This window comes from Vidua macroura, chromosome 14 (assembly GCF_024509145.1).
Source record: "Vidua macroura isolate BioBank_ID:100142 chromosome 14, ASM2450914v1, whole genome shotgun sequence".
Classification (NCBI taxonomy): Eukaryota; Metazoa; Chordata; class Aves; order Passeriformes; family Viduidae; genus Vidua; species Vidua macroura.
The window spans coordinates 19,803,110-19,819,236 of NC_071584.1; the positions used below are offsets into that span (position 1 = coordinate 19,803,110).

The 16,127-nt window shown below is 40.6% G+C and overlaps 1 protein-coding gene across 1 annotated transcript in view; it reads left to right on the forward strand.

The window, feature by feature from the left end:
* The window catches only part of DIAPH2 (diaphanous related formin 2), a 174,623-nt gene extending 162,518 nt beyond the window's left edge, over positions 1 to 12,105 (forward strand). Inside the window, exon 28 of the mRNA XM_053989875.1 lies at positions 7,498 to 12,105. Coding sequence (XP_053845850.1) covers positions 7,498 to 7,562 — 65 coding nt within the window. The 3' untranslated portion in view covers positions 7,563 to 12,105. The remainder of the gene's footprint in view (positions 1 to 7,497) is intronic.
* Positions 12,106 to 16,127: the final 4,022 nt, after the last annotated feature.

A 16,127-nucleotide genomic window follows, 5' to 3' on the forward strand; every position in this document is an offset into this window, starting at 1 on the left:
CTGACATGAAGGCCTATTTTTCTCTGTAATTTTAAAGGCCAATTACCCTTGGAGGAAAGGAGAAAAATAGATTGATTTGTCTTGTAACCCCTGAGGCAGGCGTGTGTTGTCTCCTGCTAAGGCTTTTCCAGTGCAACTCTTGTGGAAGAGCTTTCACTGCACATCCCAAGCCGTGCTATTAACAAAGAAAGCAAAGGCAAATTAAAATATTAAACAGATCATTTAAAGGTTTAAGGAATCTTATCTTACTGGGCCAATTCTTTCTTTGTTTTTTGGGTGGCTTGGAAATCTTAAGGCCCAGAGTAAGCAATAGCGAAATTTCCTTTAAACTGATTACTTGAAAATAGGGTTTACAAATCCATTTTTCATCCCACAAATACTGAACTTCAGCTCTAAATAGGGTAAGTATTTATTTCTTTATTGGAATTATGATACAGATGGCCAATATGCTCAATTTGGGTTGCAGCAGTGTGACTTTCATTGTGCTGCCACGCTGGATTGGCTGTGGTCACAGCTGGATTGCGCTGAGCTGCTAAATGTCATCACACATGCCATTTAGCATTAAAACTTCCCACATTATTCCCTTTTAAAGCATTTTTTTGTGTCTAACACACAGGACACAAATAAATGGGTTTTCTACTGATGTTCTGCATTTTCCTTCGGCTCAAAGGCTACAATTAACAGTGCCCAGCAAGCTGGGTCTGAGTGGCAGCACAGAGATTAGACGTGGCTTTGTTCCCTTTTAATCTGAGTGAAACTCTTTTGTGGCACGGCTTAAATTCTTTAACTCTCTGTATTTTAGACCTGCTTCTGTACTACAGCGCTGCTGGGTATTAACACATTTATTTAGCAAGTTAAAGAGGATCCAAACAGCCACATATCTTCTCCATGAGAAATGGCTCACACGGAATAGTCTGGAAACCTTAAAATGAAGGTGCTGTGTGTTACCTAAATGACTTAACAGCTTTGAAGGCAGTGTTTCTGAACAGAACACGACACTCCTGACTCCTGCAGATAACTCAGGAGATGTGTTTCTGCTTTTTTTCCTGAGGAGGAACCATTCAGCCTTCAGAGACATCCTTTTAAGTGCTGCAGTTCTCCTTAGTGCTTTTTCTTCCTCCTTATTTCTTCTTAAACCTTTTCTTCCCCCTCAACGCCTTACAGATCAATCTATTTGTAAATATCCCAGTAACCAGGGACATATTTTTAACAAATGATGTCTTTATGATTAATGTGTTCAGCTGTGCTATCTTGATTTTGGGGGCTTTAAAAAAAAAACAAAAAAAAAAAACAAAAAAAAGACCAACAAAACAGCAAACACCAAAAACATTTTGTCTTTTTTTTTAGCCTAAGGGTAAGTTTCTGTTTCTCGATCATAACATTTATAAACCCAGGTTATCACTCAGCTTTCACATGGAAGTCTTGACCTAAACCAAAATAAACCAGGATTTATAGAATTTGACCTTACAGCTCCGGGGTTTGCTTGAAATCTCGATGTTTTCTTTGAAACTGATGCTAAAATAACCTTTTTAGCTGGCATTTAACTTTGATTGTCAAGAATTTGAGATTCTGTTTAGCAAAAAAAACCAAAAAGCTGAGAACAGAGATGTTGAATCACTTGATCTGTTCTCTTTTTTGGTTACAGAAATATCAAATCCAAGTGAATGTCAGATGCTCTGGTGTGATGGTTGTAAAGAGCCAAGGTCAGATTTTGCCAGGCATGTTTAGGTTGAAATGAGAGTGGGTTAAATACTTAATGATTAACAGAAAACCTGTTAACTGTACCGTGTCCCTTAACCCAGTTAGAAAAGTGTTTTATTTGCTTGTTTCATCTCTTGGCAATAAGGATCCTTTGAAAAGAGCTATTTCAGCCCCTTTTCTGCAGTGTCATTTCAGCTGTATTTCTCCCATAACTGATTTTTACCTTATTGCTATTTTTTTTTCTCTATAGGCCATACATTCTGAACGATCAATTTGAAATCAAATCTCACAGAGATGGACTGAATCTGAACAGAATTGAGGTTAGGAGAGCCATTTTCTCTCAGAAAGGGTTTTGCTCCAGACAGCTACAGCAGTTTTGATACTCTTAATTTCCTTTCCTGGCTTTTTTCTCAGTTGGGATCTCCAATAATGTCAGAGGGACAGGCCAGGCAGTACCACAGGCAGTGTTCAGCTGCTAAAGAGGTGCTGGGTGTGGATGGACTTCCCTGCTGGTTTACTCTGGGTCAGTTCTGCTTCTGCCTGAGGTTTTAGCCATTCCATTTTCCAAAAAAAAATTTACCTTTCATTGTGGGGAAGCTAAAGGTGAGGAAGGTGCCTGCAGTCCATAAAGGAAAATAATAATAATAAAAGATAAACAACAATAATAAAATTAAAACTAAACCAGAAATAATAATAATAATAATAATAATAATAATAATAATAATAATAATAATAATAATAATATAATAATAGTTGTTGTTGTTGTTGTTGTTGTTGTTGTTGATTTTGACTTGGGTTGTTCCTTCAAGCAGCTGGTAATGTGCTGTTACAGCACATGATGAGTTGGCTTCAGTTTTCCCTGTGCTTGGGTAGCTCCAGGAGAAAACTGGAGGCTACCCAGGCTCAAGTGAATGGAATTTAACCTAACCTGTCACAATTTTACTCAGTGACACTAGAAAATATTTGGTTTTCCTGATCAGAAAAGAGTGATACTTGTAAAATGAAATTTGGGTTTTTACCTGTTTCTGTGGAGTAAATGCCAATGTCATCATTATTGCAGATGAAGCGTTTGAGCCTTGGAATCCATCTGTTGTGGCACTTTATCCATTTAAAACCTACTAAAAGGAGTCTCTTCCTCATTTTTCCATCATTCCACACCTGTAGGAAATTGTCTTGCTTTTCTGGCTGTTTTCCCTGCTTTACTGCTGCAGTGCTTGGGACTGCAGGAGTATTTTTCTTTTGGTTGCTCATGAAAACAAGATGTGTTTCAGTAGGATTTCCTAGTGAACAAGATTTTACATGAATGAAGAAATAAATGTTTGATGTAAAGGCTTTCATTGATTCCCAAAGGCACGGGCCATACAAATTCCCTTACAGCACGCGTTTCTGTCTCTTTTGCATAGGCAAAACTATTTCAAAAAGATGAACTTTTAAATATTTTATTAACTGCTGAGAGTTCTACCTTCTTGCTGTGATCATTTTCAAGGCAAGTCAAACCAGGACCTCCTTTCTCTGAGCATTGAAGAGTTTTTATTGTTATTGTCAGCTGTGGAAAGGTCGATTCTTTCACCTTGGGGAGGTGATTTAGGAGGAGTCAAATCAGGTACCAAGCCCAAGGAAGCAGTTTGTTACACATTTATAATTTTAATATCAGGGCTGAGAGATAATGATAGAAGAGAACTTTTTGTCTTGTTGCAGGATAATGCAAATTCCAATCAGGTACCTTTGAGGTATGGTTTTATAGACTCTGTCTTTGCCATTATCAGATATCTCGGTGTCATGACCAGTCCATTGGACTGCACAACATCTCTATTAATGATTGCTCATAAAAAATAGAGTTTATAATTAGGAGTGCATAAAGTTACTACCTGGAAGAGTGGATAAGGAGAAAATGAAATGAAAAAGTCACTTAATCTTAGTACTGCAGTTGTGCAAAGTGCCATTTATTTTTCTCCTCATATAACCGAGTTCTGTGTTGATAACAAGCTACTGAGTTCATAAATCTGTGGCAGCTATTGAGACTTCTCTTTTAATAACAGAGCTAATGAAGGAGCATTAAGGAAAAGAAATACAGATTTTATTCCCATCTTGGTACGATGCTGAGTGCAAGACTTGAGCAAGGAATTGTTTTTATAACAAAATCCATCTGTTTTTTGCAGGGTCGCCATTGCATTCCAGGGTTATGTGTATTAAAAAGGAACTGCTGATTTGATTCCTCAGCATTTAATTTTATATTTGCTTCATTTTCGTTTGATCCAGCTAGCTAAACGATGGAGATTATTTTGTGATTTAAAATCTGCTTTGTTCTCCATTTTAATCCTTGACTGTTCTACCTTTCACTGCTCTAAGATCCTTTCAGCAGATTGAGAGGCCACTTTGAAGGTCGTGTGTTCACTTCTGAGCTGGATCATAATGTCTGTAATGGGAGCAGGGTGGGTGTGCCCTGCTTTTAAAAGAAATGGACTTCTAAGATTAAAGTGAGAAATACAATTCTCTCCCTGTGGGGTTATCCAGGAGGCCTGGCTGGTACACACAGAACCTATGATCATGTTTTCTAGTCATGTTTGCATGTTTTCAAAGTACACCTGAGCCTTTGGGTAATGATTTTTCTTTTCATTTCATTTCAGCTACTTTTAACTTACTCTCATTTTCCCTCTCCATCTCCCCCTAACAAAAGGAAATAGTTTTACCATTTATTGATGTTATAGTTGATTTTATGCCAGAATAGTCAGTCATGTTTATGAGCCAGACTTGCTTTGTGTTGTGTTCAATACAGTCTGTTACATAAAAAAGGTAAATACAGTTGTTGGAGACAGCTGAATGTGCATGTTGAAAATGATAGAAATTTAATGATTTTTCAAAATTCTTGCTCAAGTAACTGAAATGCCAGGCCAACCCAGTTTCACGAGGCATCAAGATATGAAACCATATGAAACCCTTTGTTTTAACTTAACACATAATGTATTAAGAAAATACTTTGTTATTACCTGAAGAAGGAAATAGTTTTGGTTTTTTTATACTATTTTGTTTTGTGGTTTTGTGTTTGCCTAAAGTCCCAGCCCAGCTTTGCAATTGCATGACGGTAAAAAAAACTGAAAGGAGAACATCTAACCAAAAAAAAAAAAAAAAAATATCAACAGTTCTTAGACTCTGTTAATCTGTTTTTAACCTGAAGAGTTGATGGGCTTGAAGGCAGCGTGTTGAGGGCCACCGAGAGCAGGTATCACTGCACCCTTTGCTCTTGGAGGAGCAGCAGCACATCGGAGCTGATGACTTCCCTTCCTTTGTGCTTTAATTGCCAGCTCTTAGTGACACTGCAACCAGCCTAGAGATTTATTCCCATGCAAAACAGATTGACTTAGGGTAATTTGAATACTTTATGCATGGCTAGGTTCATTAGGAAAAGGAGGCAAGGCAGAACTATAAAAAGAACTAATAATCTTGCTAAAGGAGCCGTTAATTCCCCACAGCATTGGAGACACTTGCAGCAGCAGGGGAGAGGGAGGCTGAGTGTGCAGTCTCCACGGGCAGCCTGTGTTCCCTGTCCAGGAGCAGATCACACGGATGACTTTCTTTGTCTTCTTTAATTGCCTGCCCCTTTCTGCCTCTGCTGGGTTAGAGCAGGGCCTGGGCTTGGAGGGGGCTCTGGAGGTCACCTTGGGATGGAATATCCCTGAGGATGGAGCCTCCAGCCCGTCCTGGGACAGTGCCCAGTGCCCTTCAGAGTCAGGAGGAGTTTCCTGCTGGCCAGTGCCCTGTGGCCAGCTGGACCCCGGTGGGCAGAGCCTGGCTGCAGCCCCTTGGCTCCATCCCTGCAGGTGCCCACAGCCGCTGCTGGATCCCAGTGGATCCCAGTGGATCCCTGCTCCAGCCTTTCCCAGGCACTCAAATTCACCCAAAACCCAGCTCACACAGCAGCTGTGTCCCCCCAGAGGTGGGGATGCCAGCCTGGTCAGGCAGGCACTCAAATTCACCCAAAACCCAGCTCACAGAGCAGCTGTGTCCCCCCAGAGGTGGGGATGCCAGCCTGGTCAGGCAGAGAGAAATGGCAATCATTCCTCACAGTGGCTTGTGAGAATGTATAGGGAGTTGTAGGAATGTGATAACTTGTTAGTATAAACAATCTGCAGGTGGTGTTTTTCTGTTCTTCTCGAGGACGGTGTGTGAGAAAGATGTTTTTATTAACTAACCAATCAAATAGAATATATGGCATCGGTCTGTAAAAGCCTGTATTAAAGCTTCTTTTTCTCCTCTTGCAATTCAGTCTCTCGTGTGTTCTTGTGTCATTCTTGGGGCAAGGGTGACACAGAGGTGTTGAGGACCCAGCTCTGTGCCCAGCCCTCAGCATGGCACTGCCAGGGGCTGGGCTGGGCTGGGCTGGGCTGGGCAGGCAGAGGGAGCTGAACCTGTGGGAAAAGCCGAGTGCCTGCAGTGTGCCTGGCAGGTGGTTTTGCTTCTGCAGTGCCTTTGATGCCTTAGGGTTTGAGCTTTTCTGTTTTTCATCTATTTGTGCTCCTGCAGCTCTTCAGTGTGTAACTCTAAACTCCATGTGCAGTGTGAGCTGCTGCTGTCCCATTCTGGGCAGACACAACAATTCCTCTGCAGGCCTGGCACTCAAGGACACCTCACTGCCTCAGGGCCCAGAGATGGGAACAAAAGTGAGTTTAGGGGGCAGCAAACTTGGGGTAAATGACTTCATTACCTGAAGCTGTAATTGGAAGATTTACCCCCAATATGCAAATGGACCAAACTTATAAAAGTGTGCAAACCTGTGACCCATGGTCCATTTTTGGGTGCAGCCCCTGGGGGGCTTTGTCTGCCCCAAATGTATGTGAAGGTCCTTCAATAAATAGAAATGCTTTTTATTCCCTTAACTCTGTCTGGCCCCTGTTTTTAGGTAGCCCCAAGAGGCATCAAGTTCTTTATGATATTCCAGCCCTGTGTAAAAGTCCCAGCCCTCTTTTGGTGCTGCAGCAAAGCAGGGACAGAAATGCTGCAGAGCAGCACCTGAACAGGACATGGGGGAAAAATTCAAAAAGAAGCAGCCACCAAAAAAAGAAAAAATGTGCATGGCAGGAATTAATTGTCAAAAAGATGCAACCCTGCAGAGCACTGAGTGGGGGTTCATATTCTGCCCCTTTGTGTGTGTATGTGTATTCATGGCTTTAAAATTTCATTGTAAAGGCATTTAGGAGCATGGCTGGTACTTGGTGATTGTTTTCCTGTGATAGAGATGTATTTATTATTCATTGCAATAATTACTGTGTAATATTTTATACTAAAAGTTGTTCACGTTGCACAATCAGGAAATGCTTAGGAAGTGGCTGATTTAACTGTTCTATTTTTAACTCTGTACCAAATTCTAGTGAGAGGTGTTTGGGCTTTTAGGCTTGGAGCATCTAGCAGGTTTTCACCACTGCACTGGTCAGTGCATTCTCATGGAACTCAAAATGCATTTTTCCAGAGATTCTGTGCATACATTATTTATAAAATTTGTAAGATTTTACCCAGAACTGTATTTATTACGTGCTGTTTCCAAGGGGACCGTGTTTCAGGATTCTCCTAATGCTTTTATCACCCAGCTCCTCTGATCAAGAAAGTAATTTATTGCTGATTGCAGAACTCTTGAACTCAGTCTGGCAGCTGCAGTGTGAAACTTCTCTGATCCAGTCTCCTACTCACTTATTTACATATCATTCAGAATGATTTTCAGGGCTGTTTGAAAACCTCTTGACATTGCATTATCCGTGTTTCAAATCTTGTGGTGATTTGTTTTTTTCTCTCTTTTTGTTACAGATAACAAACGAGTAACTTTGGAAAGGTCTCGTTCTCGACACAACGGAGCAATTGCAGCTGTATGATTCTTCTGATGCCAAAGAATTAATGAATTGTTTTATTTACAATGAAATGGATGTGCTTTGGGAAGAGTTTGTCATCCAAATCGGCAATGATCATAAAGGAATACTGGGATTGATTAAATGAGATGGTGTAAGAATATGTAATTTTAAAGCTGTTGCTAAAAAAAAATCCACATACTGTATCTTATTACCCCAACTACCAAGATCTGTAAACAGTGTTAAACAGTAGGGTATATATCTTATTTTCTTATGTTCTTTCTTTTTTTTTTTTCACCCCTTTTTGTTTAAGCTGGCAACTCACATGAAAGGAGTTGGGGATTTCTAGGTTATGTTTTATATGGGTAAGAAAATACACTTCTGTTGAAAGAGTACAGCTGTGGATTCCATTTGCAGTTCTGATTTGAACATGAAAGGAAAAATAATAAAATTGTATGTTAATAAATTCAGAGATGAGCTGGTCTACATTATCAGAATCTTTTTTGTAACCATAAAAAAGCAACACACAGCCCCAGTGAGGTTGCTGAAAACCTTATCTCAGTGTAAAGCCTGGTGGATTCAGCTGTTTCAGCTGCCAGTAGGATACACCACATATCTACACTTTTGGTGATATGATGAGGTGTAGTTACTTATCACTGCTAAAAAGAAAAAAAAAAAAAAACTAAATAAAACAGAGCATAGGATTTTTTCCAAAATTATATCAAGGGCAGAATATGTTTTTAACTGTATCTAAAGAGGGACTTTTCTAATTGTGCACTTATATATTCTTTATAAAGCTATTTGGGGGAAAGTATGATTGTCCTATTTTGATGATGCTAAAATACCTGTGTATAGGTTTTTAGAGACAAGCTACACGATGAAGTTTTTCAGAACTGCCTCTGAGTTTTTCCTCTGTTTCTCAGGTAAAATACGTAGCAGGGTCTCCACTGGTGGATTTTCAGTGCTGAGAGTTCAGCACCTACCAACACATTTCCTACCTGGAGCACTGCCTAGCAGTGACCAAGTCTGATTTTTTGGGAAGCTCCTCCTGTTCCCCTTTGTGCCCAGGCCCTTGCACTGCAGTTCCTCGGGTGAGCAGCTGCCACTGTTTGTCCTGGCACTCCCTGGGGAGCCACTGTCCCCTTTGTCCCCAGCCTGGCTCAGGCCAGCTGCCCCATCCTGGCCACTGATTGCTCACCTGGAGGGGATGGAGGATTTTGAAGTGGAATTCCAGTGGAACTACTGCATAAGTTGCTGAGCTATGATACTTTTAAAGAATCAGGATGCTCTGTAGCAGCTGGCACTTGTTCTCAGATTATTAATGCTTATCACTGATTGATGAAATTATTGTGGATGCTTTTATTGCCTGGGGTTAGGGGGAACTTGGGGGTTTTTTTAGTGTCTGTAGAGGCTGTTGGGAAGGTGAGGTGTCAGTGGGTGCTGTGCACAAACTGCTTGCTCTGGAGGGACTTTGCTCCTGGGGCAGTGGATCTTTGCACTACTGCTTGAGCCAAGCATCTTTGTACAGTAGATTCTTTTTGCTTCTCTGCTGAGATCCTCTTAAAACTGTCAGAGTAGTCTGGGATAAATTCCCACAATTACAAACTGCATTACTGTAAGAAAAGATACAGCTTCTTTTCAATCTAGTATTGAATTGTAATTTTTATTTTTATTTTTTCAAAGAATACAGGGGGTTTGCCCATAGCTCTAAACATAGGAATACCACTGAAGCCTAGTGAAATGCTTGCTGTCAACTAAACACTCTCCCTAAACTGTTTGGGGGCTTTAGGAACAAACTGAAGAGTTTCAGGACAAAAGAAAAAAAAAAAAAAAAAGAAAAAAAAAAAAGCATGCAACAGGATTTTGTCTCCTTGTTTATCAGTAGGAGCTAAAAAGAATTCTATCCTGTTTCGTGCAAGGTCAACATCAGCCTTGTATTGAAGCTTCTTTACATGGAACTATTAAATTTACTCTTATAAAAATGTGCTTAATGTACAAAGCCAGTTTAAAGGATTAGGTTCATAATGTCTATAAAAATCAATAGTGTCTTAGAATTCAGATTTTGAAATTAGCATTTTGCTGGGATTTACAAGTATTGGTATAATCTTTATATGTGAAAACTCAAAAGCTCTCCACAGAATCTTTATACGATAGCAGTAGTTATTAGTGCACAAGTTTTTCATTTCCATGGGTTATATTTTTTTTTTTTTTTTTGGAAAGCTCTGTGAAAGCTGGCTACAGATTTTCAAGAACCAAATCTTAGGAAAAAAAAGGCAAATCCAAAATAACAACATCATCTGATGCGTCTATTTTACTACTATTTTTTTCATATTTGAAACATTTATATAATTTAATGGACATATCTGTTAGAAGGAAAGTGTCTTTCAAAGGAAAACTAGTTTAGAAGATAATTTATGTAAATATAGGGTGCTCGTATTTATGAAGTCTAAAATATTTTCTGAAATTGATGCTGGTCACTTTGTCTTTTGATAGTTTTTCAGTCTATATTAAATTGCAGATATTTTTAATGTTTTTATTATTGATCTAATTTTCAGAGGTGTCACATGTTTATCTAGAAGTGTAGAAGAGTAGCACCTTTTTCAGAAATGCACTTGCCTTATTTTCTAATTTAAAAAAAAAATGAAATATATCAGTTAAATTATATTTGTATTCAAAGTAATCCCAGAAAGAAAATCACTGGAGGGTTCATACGTAAATTTCTTGCTAATTATGTTTCACTCTCTGTCCTCTGAGACATGACGTTAACAATATACCAGCACATCTGTTTGCATTCACGTTTTACAAGTACTGAGAGAATTTTTTTTTTTTTGTTTTAATGATGTTACACTGTTTACATTTCTTAGTTTATTTAAGAGGAAGATAATTTTACCTTTGCGATGAATCGAACTCAACCTCCGAATGTCATGGGAATGAAATGTTTCTATCGTGTACAAATAACCATATCTGTGCTGAGCCCCTGGCTGTGCAGGGCAGAAATGGGAAGGCACTGGGCTCCTTCTGCTCCACTTTTATGCAGTTTACTGAGAGAACAACCTGCCCTGCCGTGGATGTCTGTCTGGGATTCAAAGGGATCCTTTCCCAGCACACCCGTGGTGTTTGTGTGAATCTGATTATTTGGCTAAAACCAAAACAGGAGCAGTGCCTCAGAGGGCACTGGCACACAGCTCCAGGGAGCGTTCCCAGGAATATTGGCACTTGTTCTGGTTTCAGCTGACTGTGCTCAGTATCAGCAGTGGGATCCAAAATGATCTGTTCTTCTTGAGAACTGAGATGCAAGAGCGTTCCCACAGTTCCCTTCTGTAATATGCAAATAATCATGAATATCTGTATATTTTTGCATTTTTGTGTGTGGTATATGTACTACCTCAGACAAATGCTGTAAAAAACATAATATTTTCATGGTTTCTATCCAAGCCACAATTCTTTGGTAACCTACTTTAAATTCATCCCACGGCACACCAAACTCTGAGAATCTGGCTGAGTTTTAGGTTTGGCTCTGGAAATCCTCCTATAGCTTTTGTTAAGGAAACTTTGCAAGGTTCAGCTTTCACACCCCTCAGGCAAGCCCTGCTTCGATGGGTGACTTCAGCCCTTCCTACCCTGAGAATGATCTAGCTGGTGAATATTTCAAACAGGTAACAGTTCTGTGGGAGCAAACTTCCCTGTGTATGTAAATTGCTTTTTTTTTTCCATTCAGCAAAGGCTTGGCTGAGTTCTACTTTGCTGTTTGCCTTCCAAGTGCTGCAAGGTCGGGCAGGACAAGTGCTGAGCAGTGTCCAGCCCACCTCTGATGTGCCATACTGTATTTGCAAGTTTAAACTCATTTTTTAAATAAGTATTGTGAGAAACCTCTTCTTCTGCGGTGTCTCCGCACACGCCCACGCATGCACACGAAAATGTAAATAAAAAATAATTAAAAAAAAAAAAAAAAAAAAATTGAATCAAAGCAGATGCAGCCAAATGCCTCAGCTTCAGGTGTCTCCAGGTCTCCTAGTGCTGCTTTTGTGCTCCAGGGAGGGAGTTGTGTGAGCCTGTGCATCCTGCAGTCCTGCCAGCACCCACTGGTGTCACGGGGAGAGTGGGAAAGGAGAAGGATTTGTTCTTGGAGTGCTTCTAGCACTGTTTGAGGTGATACATATGCCACAGAACGTGAACAATAACCTAGTACAGTTCAGTCAATCTGCTACCATGCACCATTTGATTTCCCTTTTGGAAGTCATAGGACTCCTGATGCCAAAAAAAAAAAAAAAAAAAAAAATTTAAAAAAAAAAAAAAAGGTGACAGAACTCATGCATTTCTATTTTTTAAACAGCTCTGTGTTTGTATGTAATGTTTAAAATAGGAATTTGATGAAATCACAGCCTGGCCATTGTTAATCCATGTATTCTGGAAACTGTAATAAAGATATACATACCATGATTCTGGTAGATGCACCAATGTTTTACTTGATTATCATGATTATTTCCTATTGAATACCATCACATCAAAGCCTGGGTTTGCTGTATAAAATTGTCATGCTGAAATTACATTCCATTTTAGCTTACTGTCATTTTGTGGCTGTCTGTCTTTTTTTTTCTCTGAGGTGTCAATTCTATTTGACTCGAATTTGGGGAACCAGGTTCCTTTTCCAATGAAGGAGGACTTTAAAAACCAAATAACCCAAAAAAGTATATTATTTTAAACAAACCCAAATTAAATCATGGTGATAGCATTTAATTTTTACAAAAATAACAATAAAAGGGAATCAATGAACAAATCCTATGGGTCCATATTTATTTTAAGAGGCTGGATTTCAGTACAGAACTTTTAAGCAGACATATAGTCAGACAGCTATTGCTGATGTTTTCCAAATTATTTAATTCCTTCCCAGAATGGTCTTATCAGAACAGAAACTTGACAGACTCTTCCCTTCAAAACTGTTAAGGATGTCACCAGAACTGAACTGCACAACAGTACAGAGAGACAGCACTGAATTTGACTCAAAGTTCTAATTGGATTTAACCCTAATGAATATGAGCAGCCATGTCGATACAACTCTCCTTAAGTAACTTTTTATATGTGGAAAAGATGTGCCCAGGGATGGTCAAAGGCACCACATATATATATAGATAAAATTCCCCCAAACCTTCTGCAAATGCCCACATAAATATTAAATTTTATATAAGCTTTGATTTTTGAAGCATTATTAATTGTGTTTTTTTTTTTTTTTAAATAATGCTAATATCAACATATGGGTTTATTAAAATTGTCATTGCTTTCTTTGGCACCCTGTGCATGCTGATAGAGTATTTGTTGGTTTATGACATTAATGTTTTCATCTCATAATTACCTAGAAGTAGCTGATTCCCTGCCTTTAAAGAATTTAAAACTTAAAAGTACACTTCATTGTGGTATCAGGTGGTTAAAAATTATGTCATAAATTCTTTTTCACAAAACTGGGCATGGATTCTGTTTGGGAGAAAGCATTTCTGAGTATCTCCAAGTTCCTGTGAATTTACCCAGGCACAATGGAAGTGTCTTTTGAATCATCCCCACTATATTTGCACGTCAGGCACGTAACAGCAGTGAGTAATCTGCAGTCATTCACAAGAGCATAACTTAATTATTACTTTATTATGGCAGTCCTACTCAATGGGATATTTAAAGCACACCCTGGTAGAAAAGAGTTTTCTCCAGTTGAGGAGAGTGGGAGACAAGCATCTGACTTTTGAATAGTGAGGGATCAACAAAAGGAGGAAGAGGGATGGTGATAATCCCCTGTCAGTCTGAGCTCTCAGTCATGCTGGCAAAAATATCCCAAGGAACTTCCTGATTCACACATTTGGAAACGTTGGAAAGCAGCGTTTGGAATAACACATAATGCCACAAAGGACAGGAAGAAATAAAGGGGAAGAGCAAAACACACACAAAACCGTGTTACAAAGTGATTTGTGAAAGGTGGTGTTTGAGCAAATAACAAAAACACAGAGAGGCCTCAAAGAGAAAGCCAGTGGTGGCACAGAGAGGCCAAGAGCCCAGTTAGGGAGGGGAGGGAGCAGGCCACAGCATCTGCTGGGTTTTACCAGCCAGCACGAGGTGCTGCTCAGCTCCAGCCAGCAGAGCCAGAACGTTGCTCCAGTGGGTGATGGAGTTGGTCCAGTGGGTGATGGAGTTGGTCCAGTGGGTGATGGAGCTGGCCCAGTGGGTGAGGGAGCTGGTCCAGTGGGTGATGGAGTTGCTCCAGTTGGTGATGGAGTTGCTCCAGTTGGTGATGGAGTTGCTGCAGTGGGTGATGGAGTTGGTCCAGTGGGTGATGGAGTTGCTCCAGGAGGGTGATGGAGTTGGTCCAGTTGGTGATGGAGTTGCTCCAGTTGGTGATGGAGTTGCTCCAGTTGGTGATGGAGTTGCTCCAGGAGGGTGATGGAGTTGGTCCAGTGGGTGATGGAGTTGGTCCAGTTGGTGATGGAGTTGCTCCAGGAGGGTGATGGAGTTGCTCCAGGAGGGTGATGGAGTTGCTCCAGTTGGTGATGGAGTTGCTCCAGGAGGGTGATGGAGTTGCTCCAGGAGGGTGATGGAGTTGCTCCAGTTGGTGATGGAGTTGCTCCAGTGGGTGATGGAGTTGCTCCAGGAGGGTGATGGAGTTGCTCCAGGAGGGTGATGGAGTTGCTCCAGTTGGTGATGGAGTTGGTCCAGTTGGTGATGGAGTTGCTCCAGTGGGTGATGGAGTTGCTCCAGTGGGTGATGGAGTTGCTCCAGGAGGGTGATGGAGTTGCTCCAGTGGGTGATGGAGTTGCTCCAGTGGGTGATGGAGTTGGTCCAGTTGGTGATGGAGTTGCTCCAGGAGGGTGATGGAGTTGCTCCAGGAGGGTGATGGAGTTGCTCCAGTTGGTGATGGAGTTGCTCCAGGAGGGTGATGGAGTTGCTCCAGTGGGTGATGGAGTTGCTCCAGTGGGTGATGGAGTTGGTCCAGTTGGTGATGGAGTTGCTCCAGGAGGGTGATGGAGTTGCTCCAGGAGGGTGATGCTGCTGCCCAGCCCCAAGGTGCCCGTGGGGAGGGCAGAGGGCTTCACTCACCCCTCAGCCAGAGCTGCCTTCCAAATGGCTGAACTGCATTTTGGAAATAGTCACCATCCATTCTCTTCTTGCCTGCTGAGGTTTGGTGGCCATCCTCAGCACTGCAGTGACAAAATTCAGTGCAAACTCTCCCTGCAAAATTGAGACAAAAGTCCCCATCCCTAAAGTGGAGTGTTCTCTTCAGAGATCACTGAGGAACTGCCATAAGCTTAGAAAACAAGCTTCTCTAATGCAATACTCTGCAATATATAAAGCTGAAGTTAATTTAAAGGATGTTTCTTAACTATAAGGTGGAATTAGATACCTAATTTTTAAAAATCTGGAAACAGAAGAAACTGCTTTGCCTCTGGAATAGTTCTGCATTTATTGCAAGACTTGCATGCCTGCTGAAGTGAGGGGCTTAGTGCTCTTTTCACTTGGAGTTTTTCCAGAATTTGATAGCCATCAACTGGAGCAGACACAACTTACAAGGGTAAGTTTAACTCTGCTAAATATTTCAGCAGAAACTATTTCAGGTGCTTCTGGGGGCTTTTTGCATCTGCACTCGTATTTTCTTCCTAAATCATTTCATTTTGGTAATCTGTGTTGTACAGCAGCAGCCATTTAAAGAAGCACTAAAGCACAGGTGGTTTAATCCCTGTTAGACAAAGGAACAATTTAAAAAGGACAAACTTCATTTCTCTGGGTTTCAGTGAATTCTCTCAGGGAAGTGTTGTCTTTTGCCATTCATTTGTGTTTGCCTTGAGCTCACCACGTGTTTTGCCGTGTAAAATCTGAATATTCCTGATTCCTGGATTTGGAAAAGGACTGACACATAAAAATTCTCTTGATCTGTTCCCCTGTGTGGCCCAAGAAGTGGTTCAGGCTTGCAGCTATTTATCTGTGAGCCACACAGGCTCCAGTCTGAGGGTCCAGCTTAGCTGCCTGGGAGGCAAAATTGAAAACACCAACTGCCAAGTAAAGAGAACCTGGAGGGTGGCAAAAATGCATCTGTTGGACACCAGCTCTGATGTCTTGGTCTGGTTGGACTGTTAGAAATTTTTGGCCTTTCAATAAAGCCTGTTTATGCATATTATTAAGATATCTGATAGAAAAGTTCTGCCAGGTTTAATTGTAGGTATTGCAAACTGCTGGGATTATTCAGTGCTCAGGTTTTTTGCTGTTGCTCAGTAACTTCCCCATTATTGGCTTTCAGCTGGAGCCAGAGTGATGAACACTTGCAGTGAGGAGAGGTGCATTGATCAGGGAGGTGGGAACTGCAGGAGATGAGCAGGGGAAGCTTTTAATGTAAATTCTTATGTAGAGCAAAACTATATTTCTACATGTGGTTCCTTGTATAATCAAGGAAGCAAATTATATAAAACAGGTCTTTGATCACGAAGATGTTTTCCCTGCAAAGTATGCTACTTTTCCTACATTAATATCCTGTTTGCTCCTAATGAAGGCAGAGCCTGCAGTTTTTTGTTACAATCCAGCACCAACACAGTCATAATTTTCTTTCATTTTGATTTTCATCAG